General features: G+C 42.7%; 2 protein-coding genes across 2 annotated transcripts in view; one reads left to right on the forward strand and one right to left on the reverse strand.

The window, feature by feature from the left end:
• LOC142214608 (cell adhesion molecule DSCAML1-like) overlaps positions 1-7,860 on the forward strand; it is a 34,636-nt gene extending 26,776 nt beyond the window's left edge. Inside the window, exons 10-11 of the mRNA XM_075283547.1 lie at positions 4,118-4,201; positions 7,835-7,860. Of these exons, the coding sequence (XP_075139648.1) occupies positions 4,118-4,201; positions 7,835-7,860 (110 nt within the window). The remainder of the gene's footprint in view (positions 1-4,117; positions 4,202-7,834) is intronic.
• A 10,717-nt stretch (positions 7,861-18,577) lies between these two features.
• Positions 18,578-25,969, reverse strand: LOC142214609 (high affinity immunoglobulin gamma Fc receptor I-like). Its single transcript, XM_075283548.1, has 5 exons — positions 25,669-25,969; positions 24,350-24,604; positions 23,479-23,727; positions 21,201-21,440; positions 18,578-18,918 (listed from the first exon to the last, which is right to left on the reverse strand). The coding sequence occupies exons 1-5, from the start codon at positions 25,967-25,969 to the stop codon at positions 18,578-18,580; spliced, it is 1,386 nt and encodes a 461-aa protein (XP_075139649.1).
• Between the last annotated feature and the right edge of the window lie 1,105 nt (positions 25,970-27,074).

Raw genomic sequence — 27,074 nt, forward strand, 5'->3', positions numbered from 1 at the left:
CGCTGAATCCCAGTGTCCCTGCTACCCGTAGTCCCTCAACCATGTGCTCTTTGTTGGTTAGGACTAGGTCCAAAATGGATGCTCCTCTCGTGTTTTCTTCTACTAGCTGGGCAATGAAGTTGTCTGCTAGAGAGGATAAAAATTTGATGGAGCCTTTACTCTTGGCTGTGTGGGTTTCCCAATGAATGTCAGGGTAATTGAAGTCTCCCATGATCACTATTTCATGTTTCTTTGAGAGCGTGGTCATTTGCTGTGAAAAAATCTCATCCATGTCTTCTGTCTGTCCTGGTGGTCTGTAATAAACGCCTAGTATGATGTCCTTATCATTGTTTTTCCCTTGAATTACTACCCAAATAATTTCCAGTAGATTATCATTGTGTAAAACTGTAATTTCTGTGGAGATGTGTTCTTTTTTAACATACAATGCAACTCCACCCCCTCTTTTATTAGTTCTATTCTTTTTGAATAAGTTGTATCCTTCCATCTGTATGTTCCAATCATGCATGTCATTCCACCAGGTTTCTGTGATGCCGATGACGTCATAGTTTTCCTTGTGTATCATCAGCTCTAGTTCTCCTTGTTTGTTTCCCATGCTTTGTGCCCTCTACAGCCTAGCCCCTAACCCCACACAATCACATATACATGTACTTTACCACTTTGCCCCTCACCTTAACGATACTTCAGGAGGCTCTCTTTAACGCTCCGGAGCAGCCATGTTTGCCGACCCCCACCGCTCTGACAATCCGCGACACTGCCAACCCATGTCAATACCCCTAGGCGGTCTTATAAATGCAAAAAAAAAAAGTTTAAAAAAACTAAAAAAAATATAAAAAAATAAATAAAAAGGATTAAAAATTCAAATCACCCCCCTTTCCCTAGAACACATATAAAAGTAGTTAAAAACTGTGAAACACATACATGTTAGGTATCCCCACATCTGAAATCGCCCGCTCTACAAAGCTACACAAATATTTTTCCTGTTCGGTAAACGCCGTAGCGGGAAAAATGGTCAATACTGCCAAACCGCCATTTTTTCACTGTTTTGATTCTGATAAAAATTTGAATAAAAACTGATCAAAGCAATAACATTTCCCGAAAATGGTAGAACTACAAAGTACACCCAGTCCCGCAAAAAAAGACGCCCTATACATCCCCGTACACGCACGTATAAAAAAGTTACGGCTGTCAGAATATGGCCACTTTTCAAAAAATAATTTTTTAACACAGTTTTGGATTTTTTTTAAGGGGTCAAAATGTAAATAAAACCATATAAATTTGGTATCCCCGGAATCGTAACGAAACACAGAATACAGGGGACATGTCATTTTGGTTGCACAGTGAACGCCGTAAAACCAAATTCCGTAAGAAAGTCGCAGAAATGCATTTTTTCTTCAAATCCACCCCATTCTGAATTTTTTCCCTGCTTCCCAGTACATTATATAGAATAAATAATGGTGGCATCATGAAGAAAAATTTGTCCCAGGAAAAATTAAGACCTCATATGGCTCTGGGAGCGGAGAAATTAAAAAGTTATGGGGTTTAGAAGGAGGGGAGTCAAAAACGAAAATCAAAAAATGCCATTGGCGGGAAAGGGTTAACTTCAAATACCTCTGTCCCAAAGTCACTATGTAAAGTTTCTCACAACACCGTATATATAGCAGCTCAAATACAAAGTAACTGCAACACAAAAGTCTCACGTATTCTCTGAATTACAGCAAAAACAAGATACAAACTTACATTTCATATCCCATACCTTATACACAGTACGAAAACCTTACCCGCGCCTGTATATACCCACTGCTACAATCACCGCAGACGAAGTCGCGGGTACCAGCTATATATATATATATATATATATATATATATATATATATATATACTGTACATCACGAGGCAATTTATACTGGACCTTTCATGTCCTATAAGATGGGGGTGTTATATACCGTTAGACAGCTGACCCTGCACTGAATTCGGGAGCCTTTCAGCTTTGTTGCTATCTGCCAGGGTTACAGAGACATTGCTGCCATTAGTTTCAGAGGGGCCCAGCGCCATTTTGTTGATAATGATGGCAAAATGGAAAATGGCTGAAAAAATGACAAATCCATAAGAACAGATGTTACCTGACACGTCCATAATGCCAATGAGTTACTTCTGCAGCTCCAGCCTGAATCTTTCCACCATATTTGTCTTGGTGATGGCTCAGTAACATCTGTCTGTCAGGATGACTGTAATGGCGGCGTCTACATCAGTATCATTATGTGAGGTAAAGTCTATGGGCCGGGCTGTAGAGATAGCAGTCACTACCGGGCCCTGACCGCTGAGGGGCCCAAAGGCCTCTCTATAGTATAATAAGACACCAGGATTATAGAGAGATAAGAAGACGTCGGGCCTGTTACTGAGTCTGCACTGGAGCCCAAAAGCTTTACCTCAGGCCTCTGTCTATGGGGCAGATTTATCAGAATGGTCTAAGGGCAAAATGGTCTTATCTGCCCATAGCAGCCAATGACAGCGCAGCTTTCATGTCTCACTAGCAGAATACAAAATGAGAGCTGCGCTGTGATTGGTTGCTATGTACTGTGCCTGGTTAGTATGGGCAGATAAGACCTGTATTTTCTATGGCAATGTCTAACAATAAGGAGTTTTCTTCTCTAATAATCCTGTAATGTGACAGAAATACGAGGTAAAATGACATATTTATGTACAAATCACATAAAGCCGCCATTATACAGTAATATCACAATGTATTGGGGACATTTTACCTCAGGTTTATCCTGACAAGTCTTTCCTGAGTCTTTGAGGCCATAAACCTAAGTATTTCCGGACATTTCCTTGGCGTTTCTACCTGAAGACTTAACCCCTGACTGTCTGGATCCCTACAATGTCTGTGTTAGGGTGCATTCACACTGAGTAAACGCTAGCTTATTCTGAACGTAAAACACGTTCAGAATAAGCGGCGTCTAAAGCAGCTCCATTCATTTCTATGGGAGCGGGGATACGAGCGCTCCCCATAGAAATGAATGGGCTGCTTCTTTCACTCCGTGCAGTCCCATTGAAGTGAATGGAGAGTGCCGGCGTATACGCTCCGACATGAGCAGAGCTTGCCGTATACGCCGGCACTCCCCATTCACTTCAATGGGACTGCACGGAGTGAAAGAAGCAGCCCATTCATTTCTATGGGGAGCGCTCGTATGCCGGCTCCTATAGAAATGAATGGAGCTGCTTTAGACGCCGCTTATTCTGAACGTGTTTTACGTTCAGAATAAGCTAGCGTTTACTCAGTGTGAATTCACCCTTACTATGAAATTTTACAGAAATACGAGGTAAAATGACATATTTATGTAAAAAAAAAACGCATAAAGCCGCCATTGTACAGCAAAATCACAATGTTTTAGGGATATTTTACCTCAGGTTTAACCTGACAAATTTTTCCTGCACCTTTCCGGCCATAAACGTAAGTATTTCTGTCTTTTCTGGACATTTCCTTAAGATTTAACCCCTGACTGTCTGGATCACTACAATGTCGTCTTCTGTGTTACTATCAAGTAAAACCAAAAAGATTTCCTGGGAAAAATTCTGAGTTTTTGGCCTAATACAGAGAACGTCATCCATTCCTCAGTTTTGGGCAGTAACATGGCGTCTGTCTCGTCCTATTACAATAAGGCCTCAGTCTTACACTAAATACAAGGACATGGCTGAGATTTTACCTCACATTCTGATACTGACCCTGGAACCAATTCTGGGTCCTCAGCGAGGCCTTATGGGGGTGAATGTGAGAGGGCGAGCTCTACAGTCCTACACGTCACCCCGAAATCTGCCCCTCAAGATCAATGTGCGGCTCCATGACAAGATATTGTAGAGATATAGAGAATCTCCTCATGGAAGACGCACATGACTGACCATGTGGAGCCAAGATATGGAAGGGCCGCACAGGTGAGGAGTGAGGGATCATGGGAAATGCAGGATATGGGGTCACATGACCAAGTGTTATGGCCGCCCATTATATGATCTCAGATGGAAATCTTATAGGAGCTCTGGGGGTGAAGAAAGGTGGAAGGATCTAATGGTGAGGACCAGGATACAATACTAGGCAGAGTATCTGTCATCTCTATGTGTCTAGGTACAATCCATGTCATCTCTGGCTGTATTCACACAGTGACCGTCACTCCGGCCTCCCCGGCCCTCGCACTGCTGAACTATAATGGTAAGTCCACACAGGACAGAAGTCCATAAGTTACCTACATACTGCTACTCAGCGGCCATCTCCTCTTCTCCTGACCACTCCACTAGCAGTGCTGAGCATCGGGTTGTCAGGACAGCACTGGCAATGGCTAGGTTGTGTCCCTCATTCCTAATACCATGTGAACTTACACAGTCACACAAGCCCCTCCACACAGTATTATGCCCCATAGTGGCCCCTCCACACAGTATTATCCCCCATAGTGGCCCCTCCACACAGTATTATGCCCCATAGTGGCCCCTCCACACAGTATTATGCCCATAGTGGCCCCTGAACACAGTATTATGCCCCATAGTGGCCCCTGCACACAGTATTATGCCCCATAGTGGCCCCTGCACACAGTATTATGCCCCATAGTGGCCCCTGCACACAGTATTATACCCCATAGTGGCCCCTGCACACAGTATTATGCCCATAGTGGCCCCTGCACACAGTATAATGTCCCATAGTGGCCCCTGCACACAGTATTATCCCCCATAGTGGCCCCTCCACACAGTATTATGTCCCATAGTGGCCCCTGTACATAGTATTATCCTCCATAGTGGCCCCTGCACACAGTATTATGCCCCATAGTGGCCCCTGCACACAGTATTATGCCCCATAGTGGCCCCTGCACACAGTATTATACCCCATAGTGGCCCCTGCACACAGTATTATGCCCATAATGGCCCCTGCACACAGTATAATGTCCCATAGTGGCCCCTGCACACAGTATAATGTCCCGTAGTGGCCCCTCCACACAGTATTATCCCCCATAGTGGCCCCTCCACACAGTATTATGTCCCATAGTGGCTCCTGCACACAGTATTATCCCCCATAGTGGCCCCTGCACACAGTATTATGCCCCATAGTGTCCCCTGCACACAGTATTATCCCCCATAGTGGCCCCTGCACACAGTATTATGTCCCATAGTGGCCCCTGCACACAGTATTATGTCCCATAGCAACCCCTCCACACAGTATTATCCCCCATAGTGGCCCCTGCACACAGTATTATCCCCCATAGTGGCCCCTCCACACAGTATTATGTCCCATAGTGGCTCCTGCACACAGTATTATCCCCCATAGTGGCCCCTGCACACAGTATTATGCCCCATAGTGTCCCCTGCACACAGTATTATCCCCCATAGTGGCCCCTGCACACAGTATTATGTCCCATAGTGGCCCCTGCACACAGTATTATGTCCCATAGCAACCCCTCCACACAGTATTATCCCCCATAGTGGCCCCTGCACACAGTATTATGTCCCATAGTGGCCCCTGCACACAGTATTATGTCCCATAGCAACCCCTCCACACAGTATTATGTCCCATAGTGGCCCCTGCACACAGTATTATGCCCCATAGTGGCCCCTGCATACAGTATTATGTCCCATAGTGGCCCCAGTACACAGTATTATGTCCCATAGTGGCCCCAGTACACAGTATTATGCCCCATAGCAACCCCTCCACACAGTATAATGTCCCATAGTGGTCCCTCCACACAGTATTATGCCCCATAGTGGCCCCTGCACACAGTATTATGTCCCATAGTGGCCCCTGCACACAGTATTATGTCCCATAGTGGCCCCAGTACACAGTATTATGCCCCATAGTGGCCCCTGCATACAGTATTATGTCCCATAGCAACCCCTCCACACAGTATAATGTCCCATAGTGGTCCCTCCACACAGTATTATGCCCCATAGCAACCCATCCACACAGTATAATGTCCCCACAGTGGCCCCTGCACACAGTATTATGCCCCATAGTGGCCCCTGCACACAGTATTATGCCCCATAGTGGCCCCTGCACACAGTATTATGTCCCATAGCAACCCCTCCACACAGTATTATGTCCCATAGTGGCCCCTGCACACAGTATTATGTCCCATAGTGGCCCCTGCACACAGTATTATGTCCCATAGTGGCCCCAGTACACAGTATTATGCCCCATAGTGGCCCCTGCACACAGTATTATGTCCCCATACTGGCCCCTGCACACAGTATTATGTCCCATAGTGGCCCCTGCACACAGTATTTTGCCCCATAGTGGCCCCTGCACACAGTATTATCCCCCATAGTGGCCCCTGCACACAGTATTATCCCCCATAGTGGCCCCTGCACACAGTGTTATGTCCCATAGCAACCCCTCCACAAAGTATAATGTCCCATAGTGGCCCCTGCACACAGTACAATGTCCCATAGTGGTCCCTCCACACAGTATAATGTCCCACAGCAACCCCTCCACACAGTATAATGGCCCCTGCACACAGTATAATGTTTCATAGTGGCCCCTCCACACAGTATTATACCTCATAGTGACCCCTCCACACATTATAATGTCCCATAGTTGCCCCTCCACACAGTATTATGCCCCATAGTTGCCCCTCCACACAGTATTATGCCCCATAGTTGCCCCTCCACACAGTATAATGTCCCGTAGTGGCCCCTCCATACAGTATAATGTCCCGTAGTGGCTCCTGCATACAGTATAATGTACCACAGTGGCCCCTGCACACAGTTTATGTGCCATAGTTTCCCCCCCCCCATCCCCCACAGTATAATTTCTCATAGTGGCCCCTACTGTATCGTAAAAATTTTGAGTGCAGCAGAGCTAACCACAAACTATTGCTATACTCTGGGGTCTTTTCACCTGACCAGATATGGGTTACACCGGCATCATTATGACATAGTGATGCACCTGACTCACATGACATCTGTGATGTCAATTAAGAAGTCCAAAGATGGCAGGGAATCACATCGGAGTCCAGCAGAGGTAAGTAGCACTGGTTTTATATTTGATCACCTCCCCTGGGCCTCTGATCATTATACTCTGGAGTCTGAAGAGAACTCAACAAAATTTGCCCGTGGCCTTACTTATCGATCCTCGCTCCTGCTCATGGCCACCTCCACTTTCCCTTCTGCCCTTCAGAGGGCCCCTTGCATCCCATATGCAGTCGCAATGGAATGCATGGGGCCCCCTGGAGGGGAGAAGAGGGAGTGGCCGAGAACGGGAATGGAGATTGATAAGTAAATAGGGCCCGTTACCTGCTGGGTTACTCCTGGCTATTTAAAAAATAAAGTAGCAGTGGCCCATAAGGACCCCTAAGGTCGCAGGCCCCATAGCAGCCGCTATGGTTGCTTTGGCAATAGTTATGCCCCTGACCTAATCCAAACTAATTGTATAAACAAAACTTCACTCTTTTGTGATTATGGTGTTGTGTGATCAGATTCTTCAGCCGTTTCAGAAGAAGATGGAGGCGTCGCTGGAGATTTCTCTCGCAGCATTGGGGGACACCCCCAGTGCTATTTGAGTGCTGGGGCCCACCCCCAGTGCTGTGAGAGAACTCATTTGCATACTGAAGAAAAACCAGATTTCTACCGAACGGCAGCGTGGAGAAGACATCTAAAGGTAGGAGAAAATAGCCTTTCTTAAGGCTATTCCTATGTGTTAGGGAGAAAAAAAGGGTATCCAATGATAGCATCCCTTTAATTTATTGATATTTCTGTTCACTTTGCTAGGTCCGATCATTATACTAATGTTCTACTATTGTGATATGCTGTGTGTAAATAAGGTTTGCAATATACAATTTCTTTCCTTTTTCTCTCTATATAGAGAAAATTATCTACGCCTTCATCTGAAGACGGGTATATTATAGCCTTACTATAGCCTTAGTTATAGTCTTTATATATGGTAGTATAATTTATATTAGAACTTACAATGATGTGATTTAATCTTGCTCCTGTATTCTTGTTTATTAAACTCATCTCCTGCGACATGCAGAGTGATTGAGTCCCAGTATATCAGCCCCAGGTTTCTGACCTATGTGTGGTCCAGTGCAGATGTTAAGTAGGCCTCAGTCCAGGTGTGACTCCTTGGCTGGTTACTGGGTCATAAAAAGCTTCAGAGCCTGCACTTCAAGGCAGATCCTGGGTGTGAGAGAAGGCGTCTGGGTCTGTCCTGAGATACTGAAAGTCTGGTGAGACCGTACTCTGCTTTTTTGCTTGTTTGTGTGGCTGGTAGTAAGCCACATGTATAGTTAGCTTCATACTGTTTAAGTTAGTGCTCAGACAAGCAGGGTTTTGTTTGACGTTTTTGTCTGAAGTTATAACTGTATTTTATTTTGCTTATTTTTGTACCTGAAGTGAAAGTTTATTTATTTTGCTTATATTTTAATTTTCCTAAAATAACCTGTTGGCACCAGATTTGTGTCCCTGTCTCTGACTGCTTGGGTCCGCACCATTGCTGGTACTGAGTTACCTTCCCCACAGTATAGTATATAAGGTTGTTATGTTACTTTACACACCTGTATATTATTGTATGTGCTTAGCTTTGGGATCTTCATATGCATTTTTATCCCCCACATCTTTCTTTTCCTTCTGTTTTTCTCCCATTCATTATACCTATAAAAATATACATAGCCCCACTTACCCCATACACTGTTAGGCTGCCTTCATACGGAGTAACGCCGGGCTTGTAAAAATCCTCATTCACAGCCGTACACGCGAGCGCTGCGGAAGGCTCCCGTACACTTCCCATTCACTTCAATGGGAGTGCTCGTAACACCGGCTTGACGAGCGCTCCCATTGAAGTGAATGGGAAGTGTTCGGGAGCCTTCCGCAGCGCTCACGTGTACGGCTGTGAATGAAGCCCGGCGTTACTCCGTGTGAAGGCAGCCTTAGTTGTATGTTTAAAGTGGCCCTGCATATCCTATGTGAATGAATTTCTACTGTGTACTCCAAACAGAAGAATGTGATGGCGGTAATAAATCACTGACCACACAGAGCCGCGCTACTTTTATTGTACTTTGTATGGTTTTACACTTTTTATACTTATTTATACTGTTAATTCCTAGTAGACCTGGGATTTACTACTGTTTTAGCACGAACTTAGATTGTCATAAAATGTCAAAATTATCACTAGAGATGAATAAACTCAGAAAAAGCAGGCTTACAAATTTTCCAAAAATGTTGGGTTCAGCTTAATTTTAGGGGTTCATCATTCAATAATCATTATTATACTTTGGGGTTCCTTCACGAGGTCATGACACTTGGCATACCCACTTGCAGAAATGAGTGTGCCTTGAAATCAGTAACCAAGCATGAAACAATCAGACATAGGCCCTGGGAATGTCCTAATGGATTCCTTACAGCCTGCAAAATATATTTACATATATCTACACATATACTCGAGTATAAGCCGAGTTTTTCAGCACAGTTTTTGTGCTGAAAAAGCCCCCCTCAGCTTATACTCGGGTATATAGTAATGTATAGAATCTCCCATAAAATAGTAAAAAAAAGAAGGTTTTAAAAAATATATAATAAAAAAATAAAATAAATAAATGTTGTAAATCCCTCCTTTCCCTAGAATACATGTAAAAGTAGAAAATGACTGTGACACACATACACATTAGGTATCCATGTGTCTGACAGTGCCCGGTCTACTGAATATAGGGGATCTGCAGTGCTCCTGTTCTGTCTGGAATGGGTTAATAGAAGCATTGCAAGTGGGGAAAAAAAAAACTGTCCTCAAGCTCAGGGAAGGGGCAGACAGACAACCAGAACACCCCCTCCCCTTTCCCAGCATCCAACATCTACTGCACCCAAAAAACTCCAACCATTTAAATTTTTGAAATTTTCCAGTAGCTGCTGCATTCCCCCCCACCCCTCGGCTTATACTCGAGTCCATAAGTTTTCCCAGTTTTTTGTGGTAAAATTAGGGGGGTCGGCTTATATTCGGGTCGGCTTATACTCGAGTATATACGGTACCTTGTGATTTGTATTATATACTTCCCAGTTTGTCTGTAATAACTGGTATGACTCACTGGACTTAAATCATACTAAATACAATTGTATCAGCACATGGTAGATTTTTCCTCCCACCACCATTTGTTTCTACTTGTAGTATGGAGATAGGTCATATTTTATGCGTTACTTCTGTCTTTGTACATATTTTGTTGTATTTAGTATATATCTCTATCTATCTATCTATCTATCTATCTATCTATCTATCTATCTATCTATCTATCTATCTATATCTCATTTCTAATTTCTGTTCTTGCTTGCACTTCCAATGAGCTTTGTGTTCAGTTCTCATAGACACATAGAGGTGGTGGTTGTACTACGTATAACTGTCCAGGCAGGTGTAATTGTCCAACGTCCAGATCTGTAGATTCACAAATGTCACTATCCTTAATCCTGCTGGCTGAATACATAACCTGTGGAGCAAGGAAGATGCAGACTGAATGTAATATAATGTTTGAGACCTTCTACAATTCTATTAGACACTGCAGACTGAATGGTTGTGTAAGCTGATCCCTTATTTTCTGCCCTATGGTGCCCATACACTTTAGAGTAATGTAAGCCAAACATGCTGAATGGAATTTGTCTGGACAGAATGGTGGACATCTACTTCAAGGATTGTTTTTTTGTTTTTTTTGTTTTTTTTTGTTTTTTAACAATCAAGATTATTCCTTCTCCATGCCAGAATGCTCCTTTGTATGAAGAATTGGAGGCTTAGCTGTTGGCTGAACAAGCATCTATCTAAGGTATATGGCCAGCTTTACCTTCTACTGTGCCTATTATTAGGGTTGAGCCGATCTTGACTTTTCAGGATCGATTTTAAAATCCGATTTCCGATCATTTTTCATTCGAACCCGATCTCAATCCCAATTCCGATCCCAATGCAAGTCAATGGGATTTATGGAGATCGGATTTTAACCCCTTCCCGCCGTTGGCATTTTTTGGTTTTCGTTTTTTTGTTTTTGACTCCCCTCCTTCTAAACCCCATAACTTTTTTATTTCTCCGCTCCCAGAGACATATGAGGTCTTAATTTTTGCGGGACAAATTTTACTTCATGATGCTACCATTAATTATTCTATATAATGTACTGGGAAGCAGGAAAAAAAATCAGAATGGGGTGGATTTGAAGAAAAAATGCATTTCTGCGACTTTCTTACGGGCTTTGGTTTTACGGCGTTCACTGTGCAGCCAAAATGACATGTCCCCTGTATTCTGTGTTTCAGTACGGTTCCAGGGATACCAAATTTATATGGTTTTATTTACATTTTGACCCCTAAAAAAATTTCCAAAACTGTTAAAAAAATTTTTTTCTAAAAGTCGCCATATTCCGACGGCCGTAACTTTTATATACGTAAGTGTACGGGGATGCAGAGGGCGTCTTTTTTTGCGGAGCCGGGTGTACTTTGTAGTTCTACCATTTTCGGGAAATGTTATTGCTTTGATCACTTTTTATTCAAATTTTTATCAGAATCAAAACAGTGAAAAAACGGCAGTTTGGCACTTTCGACTATTTTTCCCGCTACAGCGTTTACCGAACAGGAAAAATATTTTTATAGATTTGTAGAGCGGGCAATTTCGGACGCGGGGATACCTAACACGTATATGTTTCACAGTTTTTAACTACTTTTATATTTGTTCTAGGGAAAGGGGGGTGATTTGAACTTTTAATACTTTTTATATTTTTTTATATTTTTTTTTTTACTTTTTTTTTTTTTTTTTTTTGCATTTATTAGACCCCCTAGGGGTGTTGAACCCCAGGGGGTCTGATCACTAATGCAATGCATTACAATGCTAATGCATTGCAATGCATTGCAAAAAATCATCCTTTCTTTTGCAGGCTGCATAGACCAGCCTGCAAAAGAGAGGATTTGCAGACAAGCCTGGGAGCCTTATACAGGCACCCGGCTGTCATGGCAACGGGACGTCGGCCCTGGAGCATGCTCCAGGAGCCGGCGATCCCGGGCAAAATGGCGGCGCCCAAGCGCCGCCGGGAAAATGGCGCCTCCGGCGCCACGGTCAAAGGGGACCGATCGGAGGCATGAGAGCCGGTTGTCTACTGTTTAAAGCAGTAGACACCCGGCGGCTATGGCGGCCGCCCGGCTCCTGGGCGGTCGCCATAGTTACAGACCCGACATGCGCCGTACTATTACGGCGCATGTCGGGAAGGGGTTAAAAGCAATCCTATTCACTATACAGCATGGAATCTAAGAATTGTTAGAATCCGCTGTGTAGTGAATCACTAAGTAGCCAGAGGATTTATTTTTTAATCCTCTGGCTACTTAGTCCCCCCTGGTGTCCACTTACCTCCTGAGATGGCTGCTCCGGTGTTCTTTGCCACATCACGTCTCCCCGCCCTGTACCCGTCCACACACTCCTAACCCGCCCACACTCTCCTAACCTGGGAGGCAGGGGGCAGCAAGGCGAAGAAGACTGCAGCTGGAGCGGCAGCGAGGCGAAGAACACCGGAGCAGCCATCTCTGGAGGTAAGTAGCTACTAAAGATGTTACTTTCGCTCCCATTAGAATGAATGGAGGCAGCCGGTGTGCAGGGGGTTAAGGCTGTGTGCCGGCTGCTTCCATTCATTCCTATGGAACCACAGCGGAGCCTTCACACTGAGTATACACTATATACTCAGTGTGAAGGCATTGTGGAGAAATACTACCGATCTCGATCCCACCTAAAAAGATCGTGTTCAGAATTCCAATTGCCGATCGTGAAATTTTCTCAATCGCCGATCAGAATCCGATTTTTCCGAACACAATCGCTCAACCCTACCTATGATATTTTCCAACAACTGACCAAAAACAGCTATAAGGTTGTGTTCAATTCACATCTAGAGCCTATATAAATGTATAAGCCAAGAGGAAATTAAATTATAAAGCTGTATTGTATTCTATTGTATAGACATCCAACATGCATTGCCTATGAAAGAGTAATCTGTAATGCATATATGATTAACATAATTCCACTTTTGTATGTACATTCTGTATTTACTAGGTTTTTGCGCATGTGCTAAGATACATATGGCATACATATTAAGATAGATTCTTAGCGTTTTGTGCACCATACCATTTTATCTAAATGTGCCCATGTGCAATTCTGATTGGAAGCAATGCCCAAAAGGCATCATTCTGACTGGATGAAATACAATATCAGAATGGAAAGAAATCTCCCAGAGTTTTTACTATATAGCAAAATAATTGCTAGAACGTCCTTTGGAAGACTGTGCACATATGCTAAGGAGTTTGTCTTACTTTTCTTCCCTGGCTGGGAAATTCCCTTTCACCCCAGAAGGGAACTTAAGACTTCGAAGCTTGTAGACAATAAGGTGAGATCTCTAGTTTGGGAATCACAATCAAATCCTACTAATTCAGTTTTGAGTGTTCTTTCAAGATACCAAAAGCTGTTCATAGGAATGATCAAAAAGATGACATTGAGCAAGGACAGCACCTAAAGCCAGTAAGTAAGACCATTGCTATTATTGTCCCTTCCTGCAAGTTTGTGTCATCGTACCAGGTATTGTAATTCCTTGGGATGTAAGGATACCCTTGCCGGTGATGCTCTGTATATGTGTGTAGTATGCTTGATTTAAAAAAATGTTGCTGTTTGTATATTAATTTGGGGATCACAAGCAACTCCTACTAATATACCTATATGCTTCTATTATTAAATGTATACCACCCAATATCCATTCTTTACCTGTATACCACAAAATAGCAAAGCCTACTAGTACTATGTCATTACAAACCATGAGACTAAGTGATACACCAGCCCAACTGATGTGAAAATATACATTTGGCTTATAAATCTGCACCTTTTACTGATACATGCCAAATATAGGCTCTAAATGTGATGTGAACAGAACCTAACTGCTTGTATAAGGACTTACTGACATTGACAGCTAGGGTTGAGCGATCGGGATAGATCGTATTCCAATTGGCGATCGAGCAAATTTCACGATCGGGATTGGCTGGAAAATGATCGAAAATCGAATTTTTAAATCTCAAAATCGGCTCAACCCTACAATATATTTAATATACAATTAGGGTTGAGCGATCGGGATCGAGAAAGGATTGGATCCTGATCGGTGATCGAGCAAATTTTGCAATCGGGATTGGATGGAAAATGATTGGATATTGGATTTTGAAATCTCAAGATCGGCTCAACCCTATAATATATATAATATACAATTTGGGTTGAGCGATCGGGATCGAGAAAGGATCAGATCCCGATCGAGCAAATTTTGCAATCGGGATTGGATGGAAAATGATCGGAAATCGGATTTTAAAATCGATCCTAAAATCTCAAGATTGGCTCAACCCTATTGGCAGCTCTATGAGTACATAGCCTAAAAAGCTCCATCAAACTTTGCCCCTTACTTATGTCCTTCATGGGCTTATAGACAGTTCTCATCTATTCGTATCACTTCTGATGACTTTAATTTAAAAAAAAAAAAAAAACCATACAATAAATTCTGATATAATACTCACATTTTCAGTGAATTTGAATGATGAAGCTGAAAATATAAATACATAATATGAGACATCTTCAGATACTTAGTAGAGATGAGCAAATCATATGGAATGAACTGGATTCAATCTGAACATTGCAAACATTTTGGATTCATTTGGATTGGCTGGAAAATTATTGGAAATTGGATTTTAAAATCGATCCTGAAATCTCAAGATTGGCTCAACCCCAGTAACCTGTTTCCTACCACCAGCTAGTTTAGTAATATAACATTATATAATAAAAGTCAGGGTTACCTGGTTGGGGATCTCTGGTTTGGCGTCTCTTAGGAGATGATCTGGACAAATGGTGTCTGTGTCTGAAGATCAGAAAAGCTGATATACTGAAGATGAGGAACAGAATCACAGAGATTATCGGATACAGGTATATGTAGCGTCCTTGTCCATCCATCTCTATAAAAGGAACATATTATTTCATTATTAAATAGATGTCAGACATATAACACAATGATACAGTATACATTATCCCAATATATTAGTGTAACATGCAGCTAGGGGCAGCTCGGTGATATTACGCCAATAGAAAAATACAGATTGCAAATGATGACATCTCAGTTATTCCGTCCCATGTAACTCAGAAATCCTTCTTATTCAATGCAGAAAGTAAAATTCAGACAGAAAAGTGATCAGAGCTCAACCTTACTTCTAGATCTCTTTACATTGTATATTCACCGTGTATCTGTACTGATAAATCTTGACTTGTCTTCCGGACTCTGTTGTCTCCGGTTCTCCCTGTACAGGAATAATTCCCAGAATCCTCCAGCTCAGCAGACAGAACATATTTATTAGATGATAGAAATCCCCGAACTTCTTGTCCATCTTTATAGAAAGCAAATTGTAGTTTTCTGGTCTGTCTGTGTGGACTAAGCCTCGTGTCACATGTCAGGGTCATGTTGTCACCTTCTGTCACCATGGATGGGGTCAGTCTTATCTCTGGACTGGAGAACAGATCTGTAGGCGAAGTTATAATGGAAAACAATTTATAGGAAAAGCAAAGACGACATTAAAAGCAGAGCTGTACTTTGCCTTTCTATCACCTGTGATTTTACAAAGTATCGGAAATAATAACCGTGTTAGCCAGAAAAAAAATCATGTAATATTTGATACTTTTGTGTCAAAAAAACAAATATTTTTAGATACAATACCTTTACTGGCTAACTAGAAAAAAAAATTGCAGCTTTCAAAGCACAGAGGAACCTTCTTCAGGCTTCTTAATGGATTTTTCTACCACAAGATACAATACAAGGACCTGGTTCACATCTAACCAAGGAAGAATTAAAGGAATTCTACAGTAAATTATGTCACCAACTTATCAGCAAGCCAAAGAAACTCAAAAGGCTGAAGGGCACAGCAGGTCTCAAAGGGTCAAATGGAAAGCAAAACCCACAGAATAATTTAGATATACTATGCTCTGATATGAACCTCTCTCAGTATAAGCCAAGCAAAGTGGAAATAAATGCAAATATTTCCGCATAGCCAATAAAGATATTGTACCTATAACACGTTTGTCTTTTTTATCAACTATTACATCACCTGTGGCAAAGGTTCAGATCACTTCCCTTACTATGTATAGAAATACATAGAAGTGCAACCTAGCCACTCCCATGTAAAAGAGAACAAAACCATAGGGCATGAAATCCCGGCAGGCTCCCTGTTCACAGCTAATTTTTAAATTATTTTGTAGTGTTGTGGTATTATAAAGACAACTTTGAAAAGGAACCAGGAATAGAGCTTGGAATGGGTCCAGGAGACATTGGGACAACTCCCCATCAGCGTTTTCCCACCCATTGTGATGACAGGTCTATTTCTATACACAAATGCGTAAAGACTTGTAAATGATGCTGAGTTAGGTGGGGAGAAGCTGGTGTGGAGCTGCACAGTTGACTATTTTCCCTTTTCCTGACTCATGTTTAATTGCTGTTTTCCCTGAAACACTGTAGTAACTTTAGAGTAAAACATAGTAACACTGTGCAGGAAGGTTGTGTGGTAGTCAGTTACGGTTGGGCTCACACAGTGGCATAACTAGGAACGGTGGGGCCCCCTGGAAAACTTTTGACTTGTGACCCCCCCCCCCCCATGACCGGCGCCAAAGACGCCGACCAACCCCCCCCCCCCCCCCCGCATTCCTGCATGCTCTATTATGCCCCATAGTGGCCCCTGCACATACTATTATGCCCATAGTGGCCCCTGCACATACTATTACGCCCATTGTTGCCCCTGCGTATACAATTATGCCCCATAGTGACCTTTGCACATACTATAATTCCCATTGTGGACCCTGCACATACCATTATCCCCCATAGTGGCCCCTGCACACAGTATTATGCCCCATTGTGGCCCCTGCACACAGTATTATCCCCCATAGTGGCCCCTGCACACAATATTATGCCCCATTGTGGCCCCTGAACACAGTATTATGTCCCATAGTGGCCCCTGCGCACAGTATTATGTCCCATAGTGGCCCCTGCACACAGTATTATGTCCCATAGTGGCCCCTGCACACAGTATTATGTCCCATAGTGGCCCCTGCACACAGTATTATGTCCCATAGTGGCCCCTGCACACAGTATTATGCCCCATTGTGACCCCTGCACACAGTATTATGCCCCACTGTGAACATCCATGTACAATTATTTTACTCACAGTATAATAATCAGAGACCCAGGGGGGGATACCAACATAAAAACCACTGTCACTTACCTATCCCCGGCTCCGCTGAAGCCCTCGGTGGTGTTGGCCATCTTCAATGACTTCTGGGATGCCACATGACCCAGGAAGCAGGCCCGGTCATGTGACGTCAGGAACGTCACACAACTAGGCCCAAAGCTTGCCAGGAGCGTGGAAAGGTAAGTAACACGTTTATTATATTCCTTTACGGGGCCTCTGATCATTATACTCTGGGGTCTGAAAAGACCCCTGAGTATAATAATAGTGCTTGTGGGGCCCACGGCGTCACTTATCGATCCCGGCCCCTGCTAGGATCAGTAAGTAAATTGGGCCCGTTACCAGCTGGAGTAACTCCAGCTGGTAAGGGCCTATTAAGAAAAGAAAAAAAAACCCGCAGGGGTAGCGGCTGTCACCGGGCCCCTAATGTCCCAGGCCCTATGGCAGCCACTACCCCTGCTACCCCGGTAGATACGTCAGTGAGCTCATGGTAGCTGTATTTGGCTCAATCAACCCTCGAGTACCCGCAAGGCTGGACCGGTAATGACGGGGCCCATTTTTTGGAAGATGGTGCTAGTAATAACCTGTTTTTGTTTTTTTTTCCTGTAGTAAGCCTGAATGAGCCTGATGGTGGTTGGAGTGACCCTGAGGGTAGTGCAAGTTAGGGCACTCAGGAGACAATGCTGTATGGTGCACAGACTCACAGTACGGAATGTAACAACAAACAGTTATATTCCATGAATTGAAGGCAACTTCTTGGTAACCCTGAGTCTGGTGATGATAGTCACTGGAACCAGTCTATGCTTGCTCTTCAGTATTTTACTTACTTTCAGCTGATACAAATCAGTCCATGGTCATGTGAGGAACACACAGGTGCACCTGCATGGTCACATGACCATGGACTGTATATCACATGACCGTGGACTGTATATCACATGACCATGGACTTTATATCACATGACCATGGACTAATTTGTAACAGTCTTTGTGTGTGTCTCAGTGTATGCTATTGTACAACTCTATGCAGTGGTTGTACCTATCACAATTCTCAGAGTCAGATTTACTGTCAGTCTGTAGTGTTTGTGTCCACGACCAGGAACAGATAATTTAGTCATACCTATTGTACTTGTGTATATTATGACAACTGTTATTCAGTTCCATACAACCCAGAAATCTTCCTAATTCAGTGACAAAAATCTACTCTATTAACTCTATAAAAAGGAACTCATACTTCTACCTTGCGCTCAATCCACTCCTGGCTTTGGCTCAGAAAAACGCAACAAAAAAAGTGTGAGGCCTCAGCCTAACTCAGTCACAAAAAGAAAATTCAGGTAGGAAAAGTATTCGGAACCCAACCTTGCTTCTAGATTTCTTTCTTGTGGGGAATGTGTGGTGTACTTAGGAATGGATACATTGTATACTCACTTTGTATCAGTATTGGTAATTCTTGACTAGTCTTCCGGACTCTGTTGTCTCCAGTTCTCCCTGCACAGGAATAATTCCCAGAATCCTCCAGCTCAGCAGACAGAACATATTTATTAGATGATAGAAATCCCCGGACTTCCCGCCCATCTCTGTAGAAAGCAAACTGCAGTTCTGTGGTCTGTCTGCGTGGACTAAGCCTCGTGTCACATGTCAGGGTCATGTTGTCACCTTCTGTCACCATGGATGGGGTCAGTCTTATCTCTGGCCTGGAGAACAGATCTGTAGGTGAAGATAATGGAAAATAATTAATTGAGGAAGTAAATATAGTGTGATGGGCTTATGATACAAATCACGGTCGAGACTGTACATATATATTGTAGTTGACTTGACATGATGTCAGTTATAAAGGATTTCCACCAAATATAAGACAGAAATCTTTGAGACAATTGTGTGAGGAATAAACAAGAGGGGAGCAATGAAGAAGACCTTGTGAGGATCCGAGAATACAAGTGGGGAGATGTCAGGAGATTAGGTGAAGGAGACATTGTTATACTCACTGTGTATATGTACTGGTAATTGTTGACTCATTTCCCAACCTCTGTTGTCTAACGTTCTCGCTTTACAAGAATAATTCCCAGAATCCTCCAGCTGAATGTAAGAAACTTCATATTTATTAGATGATAGAAATCCCCGGACTTCCCACCCATCTCTGTAGAAAGCAAACTGCAGTTCTGTGGTCTGTCTGTGTGGACTAAGCCTCGTGTCACATGTCAGGGTCATGTTGTCTCCTTCTATCACCATGGATGGGGTCAGTCTTATCTCTGGACTGGGGACTGATTTAAGAAAAAAAATAAAGGAGATAATGGGCAAACAGCACAAGGTAATACACAATCTCCACAGAGAAAATCCATAAAATCACTGAAATCCAACAGATTGTAGTGACTATGGACACATCTGACTACATAGAAGCACACAGACAAGAAAATACTACACCATGCTTAAAGGGGTTGTCCGGGATAAAATGAAATTTCTACACTAATCTAAACACCCTCCCCCACCTACTTTCTAAATTACTTACTTTAGAAAAAATGTATATTTACCCATATCCCTGGAGCAGTCATGTGACCGCCCCAGGCACATTTTCTGATTATCCATTGATGTTCTGTTTACCCGGTTCCGGAAATGAAGCATCACCAATACAACCCCACCCACCCCATCATACTTATGTTTCTTCCTGTCCAAACTTTCTTCTGTGGGGACGGCCCATCCTCTTCTTTGACCCTCTGCAGGCACATGTGCAATAGAGCAGGGGTCCTGATATTGTGCTGTCACCGGAACTACATCTCTATTGCGCAGGCGTAGGAGGTCGGAGAAACCATACCACATGCAGGAGGATTAGATATGCGCCTCAGTACACAGTACCACACACTGGAGGAGTAAATACACGCCTCTCCACACAGTATCACACGCCGGAGGATTAGATATGCAGCTCTGCACAGAGTACCACATATTAGAGTTTTACTCCAGGTTTCCATAGAAACCCAGCCATTTTTCTTCACTGCTGTATGCCAGCTTTAAAAGGGCAGGGTACTGTGGATGACACTGTTACATAAGGCCACATACACACAGCTTTACTCCAGGTATCCATAACAATTCGCAGGTTTTTCACTGATATCCAAAATGAGATACACATGATCACCTGATGCTTATGGACACACACAAATGACATACAAAATAAGCCAGTGCAAAACTGGACAATTCTTATGGGGCCACTACACAAACCAAAAATGAAATATACCCGTGCGAAGCCGGGTCCTCTTGCTAGTCTCATATATATAAAAATGAGTTTCTGTCTGTATGTCTGTTCTTTATGCGATCCTCTCCAAATTTGGCACACAGGTACATCAGGGGTCCGGGAATGTTTTAGACCAGGTCTCAGCTCTCTAGGATGGACCGTTCTGGAGATACAGTATTCCCAAAACAAAGACCTGTCTTAGCCAATACAAGCCTGCAAGTCTTTCACTCAAATTCCACCTGCCATACACACGGTCACATGTCTCTTATCAGCCAATAGAAGCTCGTTGGTGCTTAGTCTCCACATGCACACAGCTTTACTCCAGATTTCTATAACAACCTCGCCATTTTTCCTCATTCTTCTGCTAGTACCATATAACTTTGGTATCACCATGATCGTACTGATCCACAGGATATAGGTAACATATCATATAGTGAATGCCATAAAAATTAAACCCATAAGAAATTGCCATAAAAATTTTTTTTTTCCCAATTCAACATCATTCAGAATTTTTTTTCCAACTTCCCAGTACATTGTACAAGATATTTTAATGGTGCCATTATATAGTAAAATTTGCCCCACAAACAATATGCCAACATGTGACTCTCAACTGAAAAAAAAAAAGATGGCTCTTGGAAGGTGGGGAGGAAAAATCATACGCAAAAACAAAAATTGGTATTGGATGTCATTCATGACAGATAGTAATAGAGAGCAGAACCTAATAAGATGTCACGTGGCATTAATCTATGTAAATAACAAGATTTACCTCTGATGGGGACAGACACCGAAGCCGTGTAAAATGTAGAATTCCTGTACAGTTTTTTCTGACATCTGTATCTTCCAGCCACATCTGCTTCTGTGAGATATAAATATCCGTCTTCTGAGTCCTTTAGATATTTGTCATGTTTATAGAATCTTGTCCATTCTACAGAATAGTCAGGCCGACTCTCACATCTCAGATATGGGCTATCTCCATCATAGAGAGGAGCCTGCAGGATGACCGGGCCTGGAATACAAAGTGTAACACAAACCTCTTACCAAATAAAAAAAATACAAGGTACAGACTCGGCAATACATGACCTATGGCCGTTTCACATGCTGTGCCACTTCCTATGGGGCTCAACGATGCACCACACTCTGCCATTATTTGTATAACTTTATTAACTACATTCAAACATCAATAATCATAACCAATCTAGAATAATTTCATAAAAATAAAAAAAAACACTAAAAATTACCATTTTACCAACGGAATAGTCAACTCTTTATATACAGGAGAAAATTGCAGATTCCTTCTCTCAAAGTCTATTCTTTATGCTTGGAAGATGCCTGCGGTTGGATGACTGGAATTTTTTTCCTAGTGGACACATGGAGGCTTTGTTACAGCCTATGTTACCATCCGTCCCCCACGAGTTAAGGAAGCATGGCAAGAGAGGGAGATAGTATGGAGGAATAATTCAGCACCCTGTCTCCCTGCATGGCTTCAGACTTCTTTGAACGGATAGAACACATGACAGTGGTAAGAAGAAAGGAGGAGGGTTTGCAATGAAAGAGGTTGTACTTTTTGGGTGATGCAAGTTATCAATTCTATCGGCTGTGACCATGAGATCTTATTAAATACTAAAGGCACTACCACACGTTATCATGATAGCTGCATATGTCCCCCACCTCTGCAAAAAAGCTGATTCTGCCTGTTATGTCTACATGCTGTGCCCCCCTCCTCGTGTCCTCCAGCAGCGGTCAGATAATTGGTCCTACATGTAATAAAGACTTTTAAAGCATATCCCCCCCCCCCCCCCCCATTCTGTGTACCTCACACTCTGGGGTTGCCTACAATAATTACAATGTCCACATCAAAATTTGCCTTAATGCTTACTACTATGTCTGTGGACGTGTGTCCTCAAACCGTTCTTTCACTAACATATCTCTTAAATTTCTATACTTATGTAAATGAGACTATAAAACACTAGAGATGAGCGAACAGTGAAATATTCGAGATTCGTTTCGAGTAGAGTCTCAATATTCAACTACTCGATCAAATATCGAATCCCATTATAGTCTATGGGAAAAAATGCTCGTTTCAGGGGAAACCACTATTCGACTAAAGGAGAGTCACCAAGTCCACGAATAGCAGGAGGAGAGTGTTTAGGAGGAGCACTGTGCAGTTAAAGCGCACAGACCCCATTATAGTCTATGGGGTGCATGCGCTTTAACTGCACAGGGCTTGCAGTTGCGCTGATAAAAAGTAAGCTCCCTCGTAACTGCAAGCTGCCAGCTCTCCCCACTAGCAAAGACAAGCCTGCGGCAAATCAACGCTGGTTCTGCAGCAGGCTCGTCCTTGCTAGTCAGGAGAGCTGGCAGCTTGCTGTTACGAGGGAGGTTAATTTTTTGTCATAGGAATGCATTGACCAGCGTTGATTGGCTAGTGTACAGCATTCGGCCAATGGAGACTGCTGTGGTCCGATCTTAGACTCCGCCTCCTTACAGACGAGCCTCCGGCAGAACCAGCGTTGATTGGTCAAATGCTGTACACTGGCCAATCAACGCTGGTCAATTCATTCCTATGAGAAAAAGTCAGCTCCCTCGTAACAGCAAGCTGCCAGCTCCTAGCAAGGACGAGCCTGCTGCAGAACCAGCGTTGATTTACCGAATGCTATACACTTTATAGCATTCGGCCAATCAACGCTGGCTCTGAATCGAATATTTACTGCGAATAGCTAGTAGTATTTGATTGAGTACGAATATTTTGAATACCGTAGTATTCAATCGAATACCTACTCGATCGAATACTACTCGCTTGTCTCTATAAAACACTAGTTTTGTAGTTGAGAATGAGGATTATCCATCCCAGTGTATTCTACTAAGATTTGATGACAATTCTTACATTGAGTGTTTTTCCCATTGGCGTAGAAATTGATCTCAAATGAGACAATTGGAGCCTAAACCTACTTAGCCACATAGGTTAAAGCAAACACTGCTCCACTGCTGGTTTGGAAAGCTGGTGCCCATGATCAAAATTCAATTAAATATCCTGAAGAACTCACCATCTCTGACCTCCAATCTGACCTCAGGACTATGACCAGAACTGGTTCCACACTGGTATTTCCCGCTGTCACTTCTTTGGGCAGAATGGATATAAATAAATTTCTGATCAGTTTTCATCAATAATCGATTATCTTTGTACCAGTAATATGGGCCATGGTGGTTTCCATCACAGGTGATTGTTATGGAGTCTCCTGTGAAGATCTTTTTCCAATTTTGAGAGAAGGTCACCATGAGTGAGGTAGAAGATCCTGCAAAACATCACATTGTCCTGACAGCATCTAATACAAAGTATCTTAGCAGTGAATAACATAATACCAATCCACAATGTATCGTGCTTTCTGCTGTCCTTTACAGAAGACATCTGATTGTTATAAATCTTAATGGGACCCAATGTATGAGACTCATTGTGGCTTGGAAAGGAATGAAGGGTGAAAGACTTAAAAAGGTTAAAAAAAAAAACGTCTGCCATCTTCTAAAAACCCGCTGTCCACACCACATGTAGAGTGTAGAGATGGGAGAACTGGTTCCTTCCAAATTGCCGATTCGTCTGGGACTAACTAAACTGGCTTCCAAATTATACAGTGGGATCTCTTCAAGTATAATAGGTGGAGGCTCAGAAGAGACAAAAATAAGAAAAGCATTCATACTCAACTCCTGTTACCTCTTGTGGACCTCCTCCGGGTGTCCGGTGCCCTCCTGTGACGTCATTGGCCCAGGCTCAGTGCTGAGGCCTATTATTGAACCTCAGCAGTGACCTGAGTACGCCGAGCGTCATGATGTCATGTAGGTGATGTACATAATGATAACTATATAGATTTATAATTATACAGAAAACTTTACAATTTTATTAAACTGTTGGTCAGGAGTTACCTGGAGCAGTGACCTCAGTCTCATCGCTGTATATACTATAGCCAGTAATGATGACTTGTCTTGTACACTTGTATACAGCAGTCACATCTAGATGGTCTCTATACAGGAATTCAGAGTTAGTGGTAGATGAATGGATTAGTTCATTGTTCTTATAGAAGTATATTGTCCCCCTGATATCTTTGGGGCGGCTGTGACATCTCAGTGCCAGGTCATCTCCTTCATATATATAGGGTGGTGACTGCAGGACGACCGGACCTGAAGCACAAAATATCCAAATTGTAATCTCTTACTGTCTATTGATTCTATATGAAATATAACTATGATATTGTTCAACCTACTGCAATAATGTGTGTTTGTATAGCATATGTATAGTGAAACATTGTTGTTTTGTTACCTTGTGTGGTTTGTGCTTTAAGACACATTACATGCTGTTACTCTATGAATACTGTTGTACCTTTAACTGGACAGAACCTCTTAGGCTGAACTTGAGAAGGTACAACCCTCATTTCTAGCCTGAAGAAGGGTCTAGTGAATTCCCTCCCTACCCTGCAAGGGTTCCAAAGTAGACACTGGAGTAACCCGGTTAGAATGGACCTGTCATTACCAGTTAGAAGCAATGTAAGGAGATGGGCCATAGCTCTGCTCACTTTTTGGAATAAGTATGTGTAACAAAAACTGTGAAAAGAGTTTTAGATGGACCTCAAAGCTACGATCCAGTCTACAATAAATACGCCTCCGGGCAGGTTGGACATCTCTTTCCAAAACCTGCGTCCTAGGTATTTCAAGTATTTTTATTGTTAAAACTGAAGAGTAAAACTAGAACACCTTTTGAGAAGACTGACTGACCCCCAGGGAATACCATCAACAAGCTTCATCTCCAACCCAGTGTTGACCATGCCTGTGCATGGGGTTGTTTGCTTTTGTCTGTTTTAGTTCAGTAAACTATGAGTTCGTGAACTGTTCAAAGACTTTTAAGACTGTGTTGAGTCTTATATTTTGTATTACCATCAAGGGCACCCTACACCACCATCAGGCCCAGGATGGCATTCAACAGAGAGTGTTTGGGGTGGATACTACTATCATCATCCATTCTGCAGGTCCTCTCATCACTGCACTAGCACCTGAGTAGTACCAGAAGGTTTCTAAGGATGACCACAGCCACCATGAGCCTAAACATGTCCAACTATTACTCCCATCCTCCCAACACTCTGTCCACTGGGTTGTTGCATATGCAAAGTATCATTCTTGTCATATTAGATCTCTTTTTTTTCTGCTTCACTTCCATGTGTATCAGCCTCCATATATATTACATGACTGACCTTCTGAAACATAGAGCGTCACCTCCTCACTAATATCCTCCTCACTGGTGCCACACTGGTAATTCCCATCATGCCTGGGCAGTGCAGACTGAATGGTAAAAGTCTTCTTCCCCGTACGGATCCATTGGTTGTTCTTGTACCAGGTATATGCGACTTGTCCCTGTACAGCACCGTCCACATTACAGGTCATTGTTATAGGGTCTCCAAGTAAGATCTTGCTCCAGGGTGGAGTGAAGGTCACCACCGGTCTGACAGTAGATCCTACAAATATCACCAGTAAGTTTGCATTTACATTCAACATTTGTACATTGTGACTTTAAGGAATGATGGGTGAACTTTAATGATTTATTTTGTCCCTTGTTCGGACAAAGCAATCCTCTAGTTCACTTTGGATAGAATTGAAAGTGAAAGGGAAGGTGACAATAATAAAAATACTTACCTTCCGTTCCCTCCTCGTAGCATCCAGCACTGGCTGTGACATCATCTGCCTGGGGTCACACTAAGGCCTGTGATTGGGCGCCATGTTACCACAATCACTGGTCTCAGCATTGACCCTGAAGCATGACGTCACAGAAGAGCACCAGACACCAAGAGACGGACACAGAGTGCCCGGAAACCCATGAGGAGGCCCAAAACAGGTAACTGAAGATGAGTATGAATGTTTTTTAATTTTTTCACCTCCCCTTGACCCCCACCTATTGTAGTCTGGGGTCTGAAGAAACCCTAGTGTATAATAAATTTACTGCAATGCTTGCCATGGAGGCAATATAGTTCTTCTGAGATAATCCCCAAATTCTTTGGTTTCGTTAAAAAACTAATAATTTGAAATATTTGGGTCGAATCTGAAAAGTTGCAAACCGATTCTCCCATTTCTAACCTTAAGCTGCATTGCATACGAAATTAAATCATTTAGAGCAGAATTCGACTTCGAGGACTACAGCAGGACGGCCACCAGGTCACCAGAACCCATGATATCAGCCCAGTCCTGCAGACAGATAGGTTATGGCCACCTGAATTAAATGGTGCTTTTCCCTTGTAAATTCCCAATATATCACCTTGCACATGAGCTCTTTCGTGCAATGATGGCATTATCTATATAGATCAATAACAACACTCTTGTTGCTCCAGGAATCTCATTTGCAGGGTGATATCTTGGCAATGAGGCAGCAATTCGAGCATTATAAAACTTTGAACATGATTACATAGAAATCTGGTGTCCTATAATAGCTGAGATTCTAAGCTTTCCTATGGCACCAAGATCACAGTTCTACCTGCATTGGTCCCATAGTTGAAAACTCAGTTGGGAATCTTTTCAAACAGCTATATCTCAGGAATTATAAAACTTACATAGAACTTAATTCTGGTGTCATGTAAAAGACAAGTTTCTCAGGTTTTATATGGCACCA

Source organism: Leptodactylus fuscus, chromosome 7, assembly GCF_031893055.1.
Source record: "Leptodactylus fuscus isolate aLepFus1 chromosome 7, aLepFus1.hap2, whole genome shotgun sequence".
NCBI lineage: Eukaryota > Metazoa > Chordata > Amphibia > Anura > Leptodactylidae > Leptodactylus > Leptodactylus fuscus.